Source organism: Gymnodraco acuticeps, unplaced genomic scaffold (genome assembly GCF_902827175.1).
Source record: "Gymnodraco acuticeps unplaced genomic scaffold, fGymAcu1.1, whole genome shotgun sequence".
NCBI lineage: Eukaryota > Metazoa > Chordata > Actinopteri > Perciformes > Bathydraconidae > Gymnodraco > Gymnodraco acuticeps.
The window spans coordinates 1,021,918-1,036,969 of NW_022991091.1; the positions used below are offsets into that span (position 1 = coordinate 1,021,918).

Sequence of the window (15,052 nt, forward strand, 5' to 3'; positions counted from 1 at the left end):
CTGCTTTGATGTTGTTCCGAGATTTGGAGATTGTCTCTGTGATACTCGTTGTGGCGGACAGGGCAGATACAGCAGGAGAAATAAGTACAGTGCATACCCACCTATACAAGTCACTGTATCTCTGTCGGCAATGATCAGCGCTGTAAACTCTCATATGTCTGAGATGTTCACATTATCGTTAAATCCAAAGTGATTTATGGGCTTTGTATAGAGAGTGGGCAGAGGCACTTGCACTGATATGTGATGATGTGGTTATATTATTGAATGTGGAGCATCAAACATAGGGATATAAATGTGACTTATCTAGTTTCAGCATAATTCAAAGCTGCATTAATCTTACCTTCTCCTGCATCAACATAATCCCGTTGTAAACATGTTTTTTATTGTATTTAGATGTTTAAAAATTAAGGTGACATCGTATTTTATGATTCTATAGATTTAGAGCTTATCCTGGCCATGTTAAAATGAAATATATAAACTGTGTCAGAAATATAACAATGATGCTTGGTAGTCAGGAATCTTTCATCTGGGAACAGGTCTTCTGTATTTCTGCCTGTGCACAGATGGTGGTGCAGCTAGTTGAAACTCAATAATGGTCTGAAAGTCAGAGGTTAGATATGGTTGGGGCATGGAAGAGGAACAAACTACTCATTGGCTTCAGGCGAGGTGGTTTCAAATGAAATATTGGTTAACGACTTCAGAGCCGGCAGGTAAACAAGATAAATCCACAGAGGAACCTTTAAACATTAGATAACGGTAGCTGTACAGGGCAGCTCCCAGAGTGTGTGACTGTTTGAATGTGAAGCAGGGCGTTGCTGGGAAAAGAGCAGCCTACTAACCCTCCCTCACAGAGAGAGAGCGAGAGAGTTTCGGTCAGATGTCCGCAGGTTTCTGATCTTCCACTGTGCAGTCTCCCATGGCCTTGTGTTCTCATGGACGACCTATATAAACCCCAGTAGCTTTCTTTCAGGTCCCTCTGCTTTGCTGGGGTTTTTGGAAAAAGTCCAGATAAATGTTTTGAATTGTTCCCACTTCGTATTTGATGGTGGCTTTGAATATGCTCCACATGTTTGGGTTATGACAGCTCAGTCTGTAATACATTCACCCTGAGGCATAATAAAGAAAACACAGTCCATCCTGCAATTTGTATTTTTGTGGAGCAGGAGTTATGTTGACACGTACTCAAGGGTGAATTCTTAAAAAGGCAAGTACTTGTTTTGAGTAATGGCCTCCACAAGCTATTTATAATGGCTCAACAGCACTGACCCCGCCACTACAATATCTATATTTTCATTCTGAAACCGTGTGGGGGTAATTTCACATCTTATGCGTTGCAAACATGTCTGTGGTTGCTTTTCACAGATTAAACATTAATAGATAACCCATTTCCTAACCGGCAATTATCTTAGTGAACACTGGATGGCATTGTTGCTGTTCAAGAAACCCTCAATTTGCAGCTGCGCTTCATTTGTCCTCACTAAATCTGTGAGGAGGGAGAAACAGTGATGTGCTGCAACATAGTGTATTCCTTAATGAACATAGAATGACTTCGTATTTTTATGTCTTGGTTAAAAAATGTCATTTGAATCTGAGCAAGACTGATGACACAAAGATGTTTAGATTTAGGAACATGTGTTTTAAGACAGCAGAAGCCATCAAACACCTCACTTTACTCCTGAGGCATCATAGGAAATACTAGTTAAATAAAACACATCATAGCAGGTAGTGTTTGACATGAGTTATGTACTCCTTGTAGGGCGACTACATTGACATTGACACAGCAAAAGTCCAAATGCATATTTACTTTTAATGTTTTCTTAAGCTAAGAAGTATTTTTATTTGAAAAGGACATTATTTGTTTTCTCTAAAGTTAATGGTTGTGTTTATTCACCCTTCCCTACAGGAACATCTAGTAGCCTGGGAGCTATTCGGGAAAAGCGGACAAACCGGATTTTCCAGGCTATATCTGGCACACTTTCTTCACCTTTATTTTGTCCTGGACACCAGACACCATGGGTCATTGATTCACTAAAGAATCTCACAGCTGATGAGAGGCTAGTTAAGAGCCATTTTGCTGGTACGTGAGAAAAAGCATAAAGTCTCCTGAAATTAATTAGTGACTCTTAATATGTTAGTCGCAACACCCTCCAGGAAAATGTGACAGTAATTTCTACTCTGCATGAAGTAAAGCGTGAACAATTTAACTATAACCAGTTAACAGGTGTGAGTGTGCTGATCTGTTCAAATCCATTCTGCTGGATAACTCCTAGGTGAGAGCCCTTCTCCTGCTTAACAGCCACTTCTTTCTTTTTTAGCGTCATTATCATTTTAATAATAATTAAAACTATTATACAAATAGATGCCAGCATTTTTCATTGGAACAATGTCACAGTTTCACCATATCCCAAATAAAAAATTAATCTAGGGAAAGGAAATATTTCCTCCAATAATAAACTTCAATCTTATTTTTCAACTTTTTCATTTTCTGCAGTTTGTCACCAGGGCGGAAATATTTTGATCAAGGATCGTCGTTATTCAACGTTTTACTTGAATCCCCACCTCTGTGAAGTTGAATAAAAGAATTAAAAAAAATTCACCCCAAATTACCATACTTTGAAATGCAAATTAGAATAGTGACTAATTGTGAAACAAGTGGTCTATTTCACGACCATGTGGACCAAGAAGGAAATTAATGGATAAAGAATCGACACGTTTAAGAAAGCGTATCTTTTCCCACAAGGGTACATTTTAAATTTAGATGAAAAAAATAGATAAGTCTTAAAGTGCACATAATGTATACACAAATAAATGGTCACATGTGGTCCTGTGACAGAGGAAAGCTAAGAGGCTCATTGGTAGAAGTCTTGACGTCTTGTCTTGGGTCTTGCTGATCCAGCAGTGAGAGGCAGTGGTCTCGGCTTGTTTGTGACCTCTGTCAGATGACAGTGAAGGTCTCCAATAAGCAGCAGTGTTGGTGAGCAGCACTCACTGAACTGTCTCTTCCAATAGCAGTTGTCTCACATCCTCTTGAAAGAAACAAGTGCTTCAAATACCAATTCTGGCTTTCACCCTAATTGTTTTCCATGCTCTGCTGAATCTATCTTCACCTTCACACTGTTCAACAGCAAAACGACAGAGCCGTAATAACCTTCACTTTAATGGTACTTGAATCCAAAGTTCCTTATTCCCAACAAGTAAGTGAGACTTCTAATATAAAATGTTACTCGGAAAGAACGTTGAGGTGAACACATGTTTATAAGCAAAATCTCCAGGGTGGGCAGCAACAGCAGCACAGCTGTCGCAGTGGGTTATTCTTCTTGTATCTGGCGGCCATCTTGAATTGTTCATTAGATTTAGCCACATAATCCTGAGACCTCTCCACATTGGTCTGGATGTTCTCAATGTAGGAGCCTTGTTCCTCCACCAACATGAAAATGTCCATAAACAGGTCACTCAGCTCCCTCATGTTGTTCTCCAGACTCAACAGCTCCTGTTGGGGGACATTGACAATGATACTTGGATTAATACTGTGGATATAGAGTGCATTAGTCAGGGGCCGGAGGTGGTGGTAGACAGAACCGGGAGACTTAAGATGCAATGAGGGAACAAATTCAGCTCTTTTTACAACTTGGCCTGAGCACTGAAAAGACTCACTTTTATACGTACCTATTACGTTTAATTTGCTGGTTGTTTCTAGCGTATCTCACCTCTAGAAGTTCCTGTTTGTCTAATTGTCTTTTTCATTTTGACCATTTAACGGGTTCACTTCCAAAATTAAAGGCCTGTAACTACTTTGCATACACTTTTCTAATGTATATAGTAACCTATGTTTATATTTGTAAGTGTCTTCTTACTTTTTCCTTATATCTTTTGTTGTGCTTCCTATTGATACATCATATTCCTAATCAGTGGCGTTTTTATATGTACAAAACTGGTGCGGGGCACGAACAATTTAGATGTGTATACCGTATATAAGCTTCTGGTGCTTTACACGTAAACAAATAGCTGTAGGCCCCGATAGAGAGAGAGGGGGGGGTATAAGGAAAACACAGATACTCATCACCGAGGTCAAAATATCAATCGATCCAGCAGAGCAATAGCCTATAGGCAAAAAAAGAAGATCAACAAAATATATGACATAAAATGAACTTACCAAAGCTGGTCAACTTCATTCCTTTTCTTTCAGTTTTACTGATTTTAATCGCTATATTCTGCTCTCTCTCATCTCCTCTTCACATCTACACTTTTCGCGGCACACGTACTTACAGCCAATCAGCTCTCTGAATTATGAGATGACGTTTGGTAGGTATGTCAGTACAGTGCCCCATGGTGATTATTTTTTTGCTGCAGACATTGAATAGAAAAATACTGAACATTTTAGAGTGGCCTTTTATTGTGGCCAGCCTAAGGCACACCTGTGCAATAATCATGCTGTCTAATCAGCATCTTGATATGCCACACCTGTGAGGTGGGATGGATTATCTCGGCAAAGGAGAAGTGCTCACTATCACAGATTTTTTCAGATTTGTGAACAATATTTGAGAGAAATGGTTATTTTGTGTATATAGAAAATGTTTTAGATCTTTGAGTTCATCTCATGAAAAATGGGAGCAAAAACAAAAGTGTTGCATTTATATTTGTGTTCAGTGTATATCTATATCTATCCAATTTCCTCTTCCATTTAATTTCTTTCCTTGACCCATTTGTCATAGTAAGATACGGTCATGTGTGAGACAAGTAAAAAATGTGTGCATTCACCAAATAGGCATTAAAGTGGGGTTATTTAGCTTGACTGGGGAATTTAAACCGATCTGCACTGAAGCTTATTTAATTTATTTTCTTTCAAAAATCAAGATATAGAGATTTTCAGCAATACATATGTTTTCCTGAGTTGTTTGCCACTATCCTCACCTTGTGTCGCTGTTCAATCTCAGATAGTTGTGATCGTGTGATTCTGGCATCATTCAGCAGGTTCTCATTGAACACCTCCCATTTTCCTGTGGTCACCATTTCATTTGCCTCGTCCTCCGTCACATCCCTTCCAGATACCTCCAGCTGCCGGATAATGAAATGCTTACAGCGCTCCTGCTTCGTCGGCAGACCTTCATTATACTGCCACATTACCTGGACATAATTATAGCAAAAAGAGAGAATAAAAAAAAGAAATGGGGAGCGGGAATGAAAAATGACAAAGTATTTGAGTTCCACCTTGCTGGTTCTGGCTCTGCTATAATGTGACTCATACAAATCTGTTCATTTATATTATTTATATAGTGCTCTACGTTGCTCACAAATAAGCAAAGTTATATGAGCACTTGTGGATTTAATTATCTGATTCACCAGCAGTTGGTATGATCTTGCTTGAAGTGAATATATCTGCACTTTCCTTGTTGTTCAGTGTTTTGATTCTTTATGGTTTTTGCACCTATTGTAATCACTTTGGATAAAAGTTTCAGCTAAATTATATGTAATGTAATGTAATATGAAGTATAATAGTATTGGTCGGTTCATCTTCTCAACCTGCTGGAATTTGGAGTGTAGTGATGCATGCTGGGAGAGTTGTATTCTGGTTGTAACAGCATTAGGTCCCAGTTGGTCCTCAGTCCTTTGGACCTGTTTTGAAAGAGCATCTAAGCGTCGATGGAGGCTCTCGGCCTTGAGCTTGATGTCCCGGGTTATACTGCTCTCCTTCTTCATCACACTGAAATGACGCATGGTTGCAACCACGGTCTTTTGCTGCTGTCCAAACTTAAGGACCTGTTTGTGTTTAAGAATAGACAGAAAGATCTCTTCAGCAACATTTACATTTGCATGATCAAACAGTCTTATTTTATATTATTTCTGATAAGTTAAATATTATAATAAGTAAAATAAGAAAACAAAGAACGTAATTCAAAAAGAACACATCATGAAAATCAAGTAGCAATGGCAATCCACCCTCCGTTAATAGCCATAAATGCATTACATAAAACATCAATTAAGATAATTGCATGCTCCTTTGAGAAAACATTTAAATAAATGACCTCTGTGTCCAGCACTGTGATATCATCTCTGATTCGTTGGGCCTCAAACAGGAAATTCTTAATGACCGGCTCTTCCTCGAACATCACAGCCTGTGGCGTTATGGCCGCCATAGAGTCGTCATTATCAACCTCCACTGAGGGAGAGACGCTGTTCTCAGATGCTGCCTCAGAATAGTCTTGAGTCCTCTTCCTCAGCTCCTCCAAGCGGTCTCTCATCGTGGAAGAACTTTCACCAAAGCTTCGTCCTCAGGACAAACAGTTTTTGTAGAATGTGATGTGTTGTCAAATCTGACGAGAAGTAGCTGAAAAATAAAAAGAACATGAAACTTTAATGATTCCTGTCCGTAACGGGATTTTTGCAGAACATAAACGTTGGAAAACAAGGCAGTAAAAAAAGAGACCATTGACAGTAAATAATTGAATGAAAATGATCACATCAGCTCTTGGTAAACAGGTTAGAGTTACAGTGAAAGAATGGATGGCATTATCAATGAATTGTAAAAGAGAAATTTAGTGTGCTGCACATTTCTGAATTGTTCTGGCTACAGATTTTAAAGGGATATTTTAGAGAATTAGTCACATTACAACATTATACAATATATGTTTATGTATTTGGTTGGTATTTTCACAGGTTATAAATAACTAAAAACTGTCAGGTAACACTACATTCAGGAGTCATCTAAGTTTAGTTGTTTTAAGTGAATAGTGCTTTAGGATTTAGGTGAATGTGTTTAATGGAAAGTAATGTAATGAGTACTCTACCTATAATCAGTATGCTTTGAGTATTTAATGTCATGACATGTTCATTGTTTACCAAGCTGCCCTGTTTACCACAAAATTGCGTACACATACAACAGTTTTGTATCCGTTTTGGATCAAGAAAAATATGTTATCTCCCAGTATTACTGTCCCAATTTTAAATATATGGTTAACATTGTAAGGTGAGACATAAGCAAAATGTTGAGTAAGAGATGATGGTTTAATCATGGTGTAGCTGCATAGGAAGTATATGGGAAATAGACTAGAGACTAGACTGTACCAAGAGCAGTAAGTTACCAGACTTACATCGCTGGTAAAATCAACTACTTATACTTGGTTGAATGAATGCATTATGTGAAACCACTTTGTGTACTTCTGGGGTATAGCTTCAATTATGCCCAGGTACATTGACATAAGGTGATCAATAAACTGCATGAAATAATTTCAAGTGTTTGTCTGAAATAAATACCTTATATATTACAAGCCGAAAGAAATAAAGAACAAATAAAGTAAGAATGGCACATGCACTTCACTATACATATAGATGCTATCCAACAAAGAAAGTTATATGGGATGGGAATTACACAAATAATCGTTATTTCAGTAATGATCTGCAAGCTGTCTCCTACACTTGCAATTTATATAACTAATGTGTTGTTCCAGGTACATCATTTCTGCCAGGATTGGATGTAAGTGAACATATTTTCCAGGAAAGTGGATCATTATCGCTCTAAAAGAGTGCTATAAGTGCCTAAACAAAACCACACAAAAGTTAAATAATGAGTGGATATTGTATTGCAAGAGTTGATATTATAGGAAAACAAATACATTACTTTTTTTACGCTTTCATCTAGCAATATTGTGCCACTTGCTAGATATATTTATTTAGTTTGAAAGTATCCATTAAAATTAGCTATAAACTTAATTTTTAAAAGAAACAGGACACCCAAGTTCTAAAAAATGACCAAATACAGTTCAAGCTGAAGGGAAAAGTTAACTGTGCACCCTGGTGTGGCTGGTAGGAGTCAAAGCCGGATCTGTTTTTGTTTACATCATTATAAGTTCATCTGTCTGAGCATACAACCCAGTCTCATGGCATTTCGTGTTCACCAACACGATTTTTAATCTATTGATTCGTGTTCACCAACACGATTTTCCCCTTTTTTTCGTGTTGCACAGCACGATATTAAAAGCAATGTATTTCTACTGGTAATGACGTTTTCGTTTGTGTCGGCTGCCCTTAAAGGCAATGTGAGCGTCCATTCTCATTGGATAACGGAGAATTGTACACCCGGAAGTAAGTATTCCCCTTACTGTCGATTGATTTTACAGTGATATCTGCACTACTCATCGACTAAAAAACACCAGATTATCCTGGTTAATTACACAACATTGATTGGTTTAAATTGTGTGCAATGCTTTTGTATTTTTCCCCTTCGATTCGGAGAAACAAATATTTTTTCGGAGTAAAGGATGGCAGAAGACACTACACTACCCAGAATCCCCAGCTATCATTTGGACTACACCATGTGCTCTGTTTGACAAACCCCGTGATAGTCCTCAAGCTCTGTGATTGGAGAGTGTGCTCCGAGGGTTACCGAGCCTCGAACAGCACTTGAAATGGGATGGAACCACGGCAGACTGTCCAAAACTGGATTTGAACGAGTCCACCGCGTCCCCCCCTCCCCCACCCCGTCCCCAGAACTACACATGCTGGCTATTCTGTTTCGCAACATGTTCTTTATCTATGGCACGTCTCTACTGGGAGTTGTAGTTTTAAAAGACGTTTTCGTATTTTCCATAATAAGAAGTTGCCAGTATTAAACTGTGTACATCCCTGGAGGTTTAGGGGGTAGGAAACACTCAAATTTAAAACATATAATTAATAAATGGGTGAAAATTGCTTGTGCCCATAATGGGCAGCATTAATATATATACATACACACATGCCAGAAGAGCTTTATTTAACAGCTGGTCTTATGTTTGTGACCCCTGTTGTTAATTGATAACATTACATTACATTACATTAATTGATAAGCCTGAAACATGCACTTGTCAAGGTTCAGAGGCAAATTTTGCAAATATGGCAGTAGCCATCAATCAGCTTAAGATATACTTTATTGATCCCAAGTTGGAACATTTGCGTTACATCAGCATGTGTTACAGTTGTATGCAGTGGTGTTTATTTGTAAATAATTTAGTATAATCACACAAATTCTGTGTTTTATATTTAACAATTCTGTGTTCTTTATTTATTGATCGTTCAATACCTGACAAGGCCGGAGATGAAATATCTACATACATCTTATAAGAGTGTAATACATTATGTATAATATCAGTTAAAATAAGTGCTTCAACATAGTTAACATTGCTGGAGGTATGCACAAATATTGATAGATGTCTTGTAATGCACTATTGAGGAACCTGCGACCCAAGTTTTTCATTCCATGCATAACTACACCATACTGTAGTTGTGTGGGCCTATATGATATGTCAATAAACCTTAGAAAATCTTGAAATCTTGAAAGGGATGTGCAAAATAGTCATTATATACAGTCTTTAATTAACTATTAGTAGAGAATAACGAGTAATGAATATACTTTATAGGGATCCTATTCATATCTAATAATACAAATAATGAAATTCAATAACATGCTTTAACCACTAGGTGTCCCTTTATATCAGCTGTGCACCTTTATGGTGTAAATACAGCCTATCTACCAATTGGATCAAATATAAAAGTCAGCCGAATTAGTGTTGATACTGCAAGGAGACGTATTGTGTGAAAATAAATGTAAGATGTTGTTTAATGGCTGATATATTTATGATCCACGTCACGTTTTCAGTTCCTCATGTGTTTGTCTAGAAGTCTTCTCATCAGGGCTCTATAAATACAGAACTACGGCAGATATGTAATATTTAATGCAGCCGAACCGTGTATTACAATGCCGTTACAGTATGTATGTGATGACTTTCAAAGAGAAAAGCAAGCACACTCGGAATAAAGTATTATTTAAAAAAAAAAAATGTTTTCGGTCTGTTTCTGGTATTTGTTAATGACGATGTGCTGTGAGATGTGAGACTGGAATTGCACAGGGGAAAATAACGTAGGCTATCTTTAGATGCGGATTTTGTTAAACTAATATGTTTGCGCTGTGGACCAACACTATACATTGACGGGTAGCAATAAAGATAACACAATTAAACAGTTACACAACATAACAGAAATAATATCGATAGCAGCGTCCCTAGCAACCACCTTGGTAACAATGAACATTTCCTGAAGTAATCTTCGTAATAATTAGCAAACTAAAGATCATGTACATCCACTGCACACATAATCTGAAATAACAACTCATATTTCTCGCATCAAATGACATCAAAACGCATTTTAATGGCCAAACTAACTTTAAAATAGGCATTTTCCACCGAGAATAAAACGAAGTTCGGCCATGTTTTTTTTTTCTGCAGGGAGAAATTTGAAGATCACGTGACATAGACGCCAGCCATTGGAATGAATGGTGAAAAAAAACGGGGTTTTTCAAACAGAGCACATGGTGTAGTCCGATAGCTGGGGATTCTGTGTAGTGCAGTGTCTTCTGCCATCCTTTACTCCGAAAACATATTTGTTTCTCCGAATCAAAGGGGAAAAATACAAAAGCATTGCACACAATTTAAACCAATCAATGTTGTGTAATTAACAAGGATAATCTGGTGTTTTTTAGTCGATGAGTAGTGCAGATAACACTGTAAAATCAATCGACAGTAAGGGGAATACTTACTTCCGGGTATACAATTATCCGTTATCTAATGAGAATGGACGCTCACATTGCCTTTAAGGGCAGCCGACACAAACGAAAACGTCATTACCAGTAGAAATACATTGCTTTTAAAATCGTGCTGTGCAACACGAAATGCCATGAGACCAGGGTTGGGAGGGTTACTTTGTAAATGTAATCAGTTACTGATTACTGATTACATGGCTCTGAAAGTAATCCGAATACAGTTACAGTTACGTGTCTTAAAAAAGTAACGTAATCAGATTACTTTTAGATTACTTTTGGATTACTTTCTTTTTCCACAGATGGATATGTTTTGGTGTACAGGAGACACAAAAAGCAAAAGGAATGTGTTTTTACTGTTTTAATGGCTTATCAAGAGCACAACTGAAACACAACATCTGAAACGATGTAACAACATAATTAACTTTTTGGGGATGCAGTTTGGGATGTGAGGAGTGAGGGACACGGCTTAGAACGAGCGTGTCGCCTTCTGTCCTGCCAGTGTTGGCAGGACATGAATTAAAATGTCAAACTCGGACTTCATTTTAAGGACATTACGGCCAGGGGTGTAGAGCTATATTTGTTTAAGCACCGGATTCACAGTATCTGCTGCCCGCAGCTGTTTTATAGAAGGAACACCTTCTTCACTTCATGAAATCTCTGCAGCACCAGGAGGCAGCGGGAGGGTTAACTCAGCCTCTGAGAAGACGAGCACGCAGTGCCTTTCACGCACCGCCTTCACCGTGTTTACCTTCAGAAATAATCATTAGTAAGGCTAAAGAAAGAGCGACCGCAGGCTGATGTGTTTTAACCACACACACGCGGTTTAAACGCAGACTTGTGTTCCTCCATGTTTCGTTGTTATTGTTTCACTGAGCGGACCCGCGATTTTTTTTCAAACGCTTTTTTGGTCCATCTGCGGCGGTAAAAGGTTTTGTGGGCTGTGATGATTCGGCTGTACCTTTAGTAATGAATATTAAATGTTGTGAGGAAATCTTTCCACCAATAATTCCAATAAGTAATCCAAAATGTATTCACTTCAGGTTTACGAAAGTAACTGTAATCAGATTACTCGTTTTTCAAATGTAACGCGAGCTGAATACAGTTACTTGATTTTTGTATTCTGATTACGTAACGCCGTTACATGTATTCCGTTACAACCCAACCCTGCATGAGACTGGGTTGGAGCATAATGAGCCGTATATGCACTCTGCTGTATAACTGTATGAAAAACAACCTGAGCATAAAGTTTATCTGAGACATCACTCAAATTGACTCAAGTTCCTTTTCCCATGAAAGCCGAGTAGGTTGTCAGAGCAGGTTTGGTAAATACTACTTATTTACTTAAACTAAACAGAAAAGAAAGGCTGCAATATGTCAATTCCGACTGCTATTTACTAAATATGTAAAATGTTGAAATAAAAATAGATATCTTAACAGCAACTGCTGAGAAATAAGCGGCTTGTTTAACCTACAAGTCTTTAACTCCAGCTGATAACTTCTAAAGCTGAAGTAAACAAGTGAGGTGCTTGTGATTAAAACCGTGCGATACATAATCTGATTCCCTGTATGCCTTTGGTGAGTGAAACACATTCAACTTTAAATTCCTTAGCATTCAAATAGGCATACAAATACATTCCCTTAGCAGCACAGGGATTTGAGTTTTAGAGGCCGTAAACATAATCTGCTACAAGCACATGATTGTGTGGGGGAAACAGAGTTAGACATGGAGCATTTTGAATCACAGCCTATCCCATTTCTGGATACATTTCAAACAGGAAATTCTATAAAACAATATGACTTCCAATATTTTCTTCAGGCTACTCATCTGCTTCTTAGTCTGTTTTTCTTATATGTCATGTTGACATTCTCTCATCTCCATTCTGGTGGAGCAAAAGCCTCCAAATGTTGTATTTTATCGCAGTTCAAACAGATAATTGCTTGTCTTTCAAATGTAACAAGACAAATTATTCTGCTTAAAATAGTGCAAAAGTCAACTGTAAATCAAGTCTTACTTGCTCAAGATAGTCTATCTTTTAATAGATTAATGTAATTCAACATAGAAAAAAAACGACCAAATACAGTATAATCTCAATGTACAGCACACTTTTACACACATTAACAGTCAGGGGCTGGAGAACATTGAGTCTGAAATGAAGATTTTACCTTGATGTTAGAATTCCATCATGGGTGTCCTGCTGAGTTTTCCCAGAGTTCACCAGGAACATAATCCAAAACAAACACATTATTTGATATAATTACATCATTTTCAGATCTCCTTGCTTTCACTGTAACTGTTAAGCTACCAACAAGCAGGGTACGTTTTTGAAGAAGTTTGGTTGAGTCAGATTCAAGCACCTCCCCTCCTTTTGAAGCCAATAGGAAAGCAGCACACTGAAGGACCATTTGCTTATCTAAAGAAATGAGATGTGACGTGATTAAGTAAATGAGAAGGGGGAGAGGCAGCACAGGGAGCCCATAAATCCTCCCCTCAGGCTTAGATAAAAAAAGTGAAAAACAAATAGAATTGTATTGTGTGCATTGCTAAGGACAAACAATGGGCAATGCGGTTAGAGTGTCAACCAAGGCCTTTGTTTTCCTTTCCGCAAGGTTAATTTCTATGTGAAGTGTCTGGGTTCACGTGGTAAGCCCTCTTGGTCTGGGGGTATTGTACTCCTTAGGCCCCAGTAACTCCGCTGAGTACTTTTGACAGATTTCTACTGACAAGCTCTCTAAAACCCAGGCGCCTTTTCAACACCGAAAGGGTCCCAGTCACTCTTTGCTATGCAGCATAACAAGCTGTGAAAAAGCTGTTTGAAGTAAGCCATCAGAGGGAGAGAGGGGAGACAAGTTTGTAGGATGAGAAGAGTTCGACAGGGGCAAGAGTTCAGTCTTCGTTACTTGGAACTTTGCAGGCTGGTAGCAGAATATCTGTCACACTCCAACCCCTTCAAATGTAGCAGTCATGATGTTAGTGTGATGGCCAAGGATGTGTGGGAGAATACACAAAAAAAGTCTCTGCGAAAGGTATTATTGGGTTCCCGGTTTCATGGGTCCATATTGCTAGAACATTTTAATCCTCTAAATAAAGTTTGTAATCAACAAAAATTGGCAACAGCAATATCACTAGTTTCAAATACTCTCAAGTTGGTGGTTGTGTGTTGCTTCAGTGAGAAATAAAAAAACACATTAACCATTTGATGACTATGCAGAATGCTGAGTTTTTATCTCTGTTGCACCAGATGTTACCTGTCTGTAATAATGCTGCGGCGGTGTGTAAACTGTGAGTCATCTATCCCCTATGGCAAGATATTATGACAACAAAGCAAAATGGGTTTTCCTAGTGTCAATATTCAGCATGGCGGGAGCAAGCTAATTGTGTGTAAGTCTGTTTCCTATGGTTGGTCAGTCATCAGTATCACTGATTAAGGAGAACAGGTTCAATGGGATTTGCTCTCATTTCATGATTTCTCAATTGTTCTACTCTATCTGTGCAATTTAGACATTCTTTGATAAAACCACAGGCGGAAAGATACTGTGCAATGGGCTTTATTCTCTCGTTTTGGTGTACAAGGGGATTTTTCATGTCACAGTTTAAGTTGATGCAGCACACTCTCTTCAGCGAGCAGCATAGGAGAGACAGAGCCCCTTGGTAGGGGGCTCTGCCTGTGTGTCTAGAACTAGGGTTACAATAAGTAACTTTTGTTTGTAGCTTGTAAGTACAGTGCGGCATTTGACAACTCGAGAGCTCTTTATGGAGAAAAGGAGTAAACACAACCAGGCCCTAAAGGAGAGTGAGGCTTACATTTATCAAAACAACATTTCAAATAAATGCAAAAATTCTGATGCATTTTTTATTATGTTAAAGTTTGCTAATATTTTCCCCATTCTGTAACATATGTTCAATTAATCACACAAATACATATATGAGTGTAAACTCTTTTTTTAACATTTATATTTTTTTAGACATTTTCAAAGACAAAAACATAAGGACAAGGACATGGCTCATAAACATCACAAACAGGACAGGACAATAACATGTAGGGTGGGGGGGTAGGGGGATTACAGTGTCAGTTACATGTTATGTATGCATATGGCGTTGTATTTATTTATGATTTGCTTCACAATATAGATATACTTAATTGTTTCCTCATTATATAGATACATAATTAAATTAATAGTTTAATAAAGAAATATACATGTATTCCTTTTCTGATTAATTCACCTATTCATCCATTTCCCATTTAATTTCACTAATTTCGTTATTATAACCATTATTTTTCAGTTTCTTCATACTGTAGCTTATTTCTCTTTATTTATTTGTAATTATTAATATTATTATAATTATCATATTTATGGTTAGCAGCCGAGATGGTTTGAGTCCAGGAAAGCCTTTATCTTATCCCAAAGCCTGTTGTCTGGCTTAACCGAATATAACAGGGAGAAAGCAGCTTCATCCATACTTAAGATGTTTAGGAAGTCCTCCAG

The 15,052-nt window shown here is 37.9% G+C and overlaps 1 protein-coding gene across 1 annotated transcript; it reads right to left on the reverse strand.

The window, feature by feature from the left end:
- Positions 1–1,890: 1,890 nt before the first annotated feature.
- Positions 1,891–12,872, reverse strand: stx19 (syntaxin 19). The gene is made up of 5 exons (XM_034236870.1): positions 12,731–12,872; positions 6,024–6,325; positions 5,521–5,757; positions 4,912–5,124; positions 1,891–3,490 (listed from the first exon to the last, which is right to left on the reverse strand). The coding sequence occupies exons 2-5, from the start codon at positions 6,237–6,239 to the stop codon at positions 3,254–3,256; spliced, it is 903 nt and encodes a 300-aa protein (XP_034092761.1). The 5' UTR covers positions 6,240–6,325; positions 12,731–12,872; the 3' UTR covers positions 1,891–3,253.
- Positions 12,873–15,052: the final 2,180 nt, after the last annotated feature.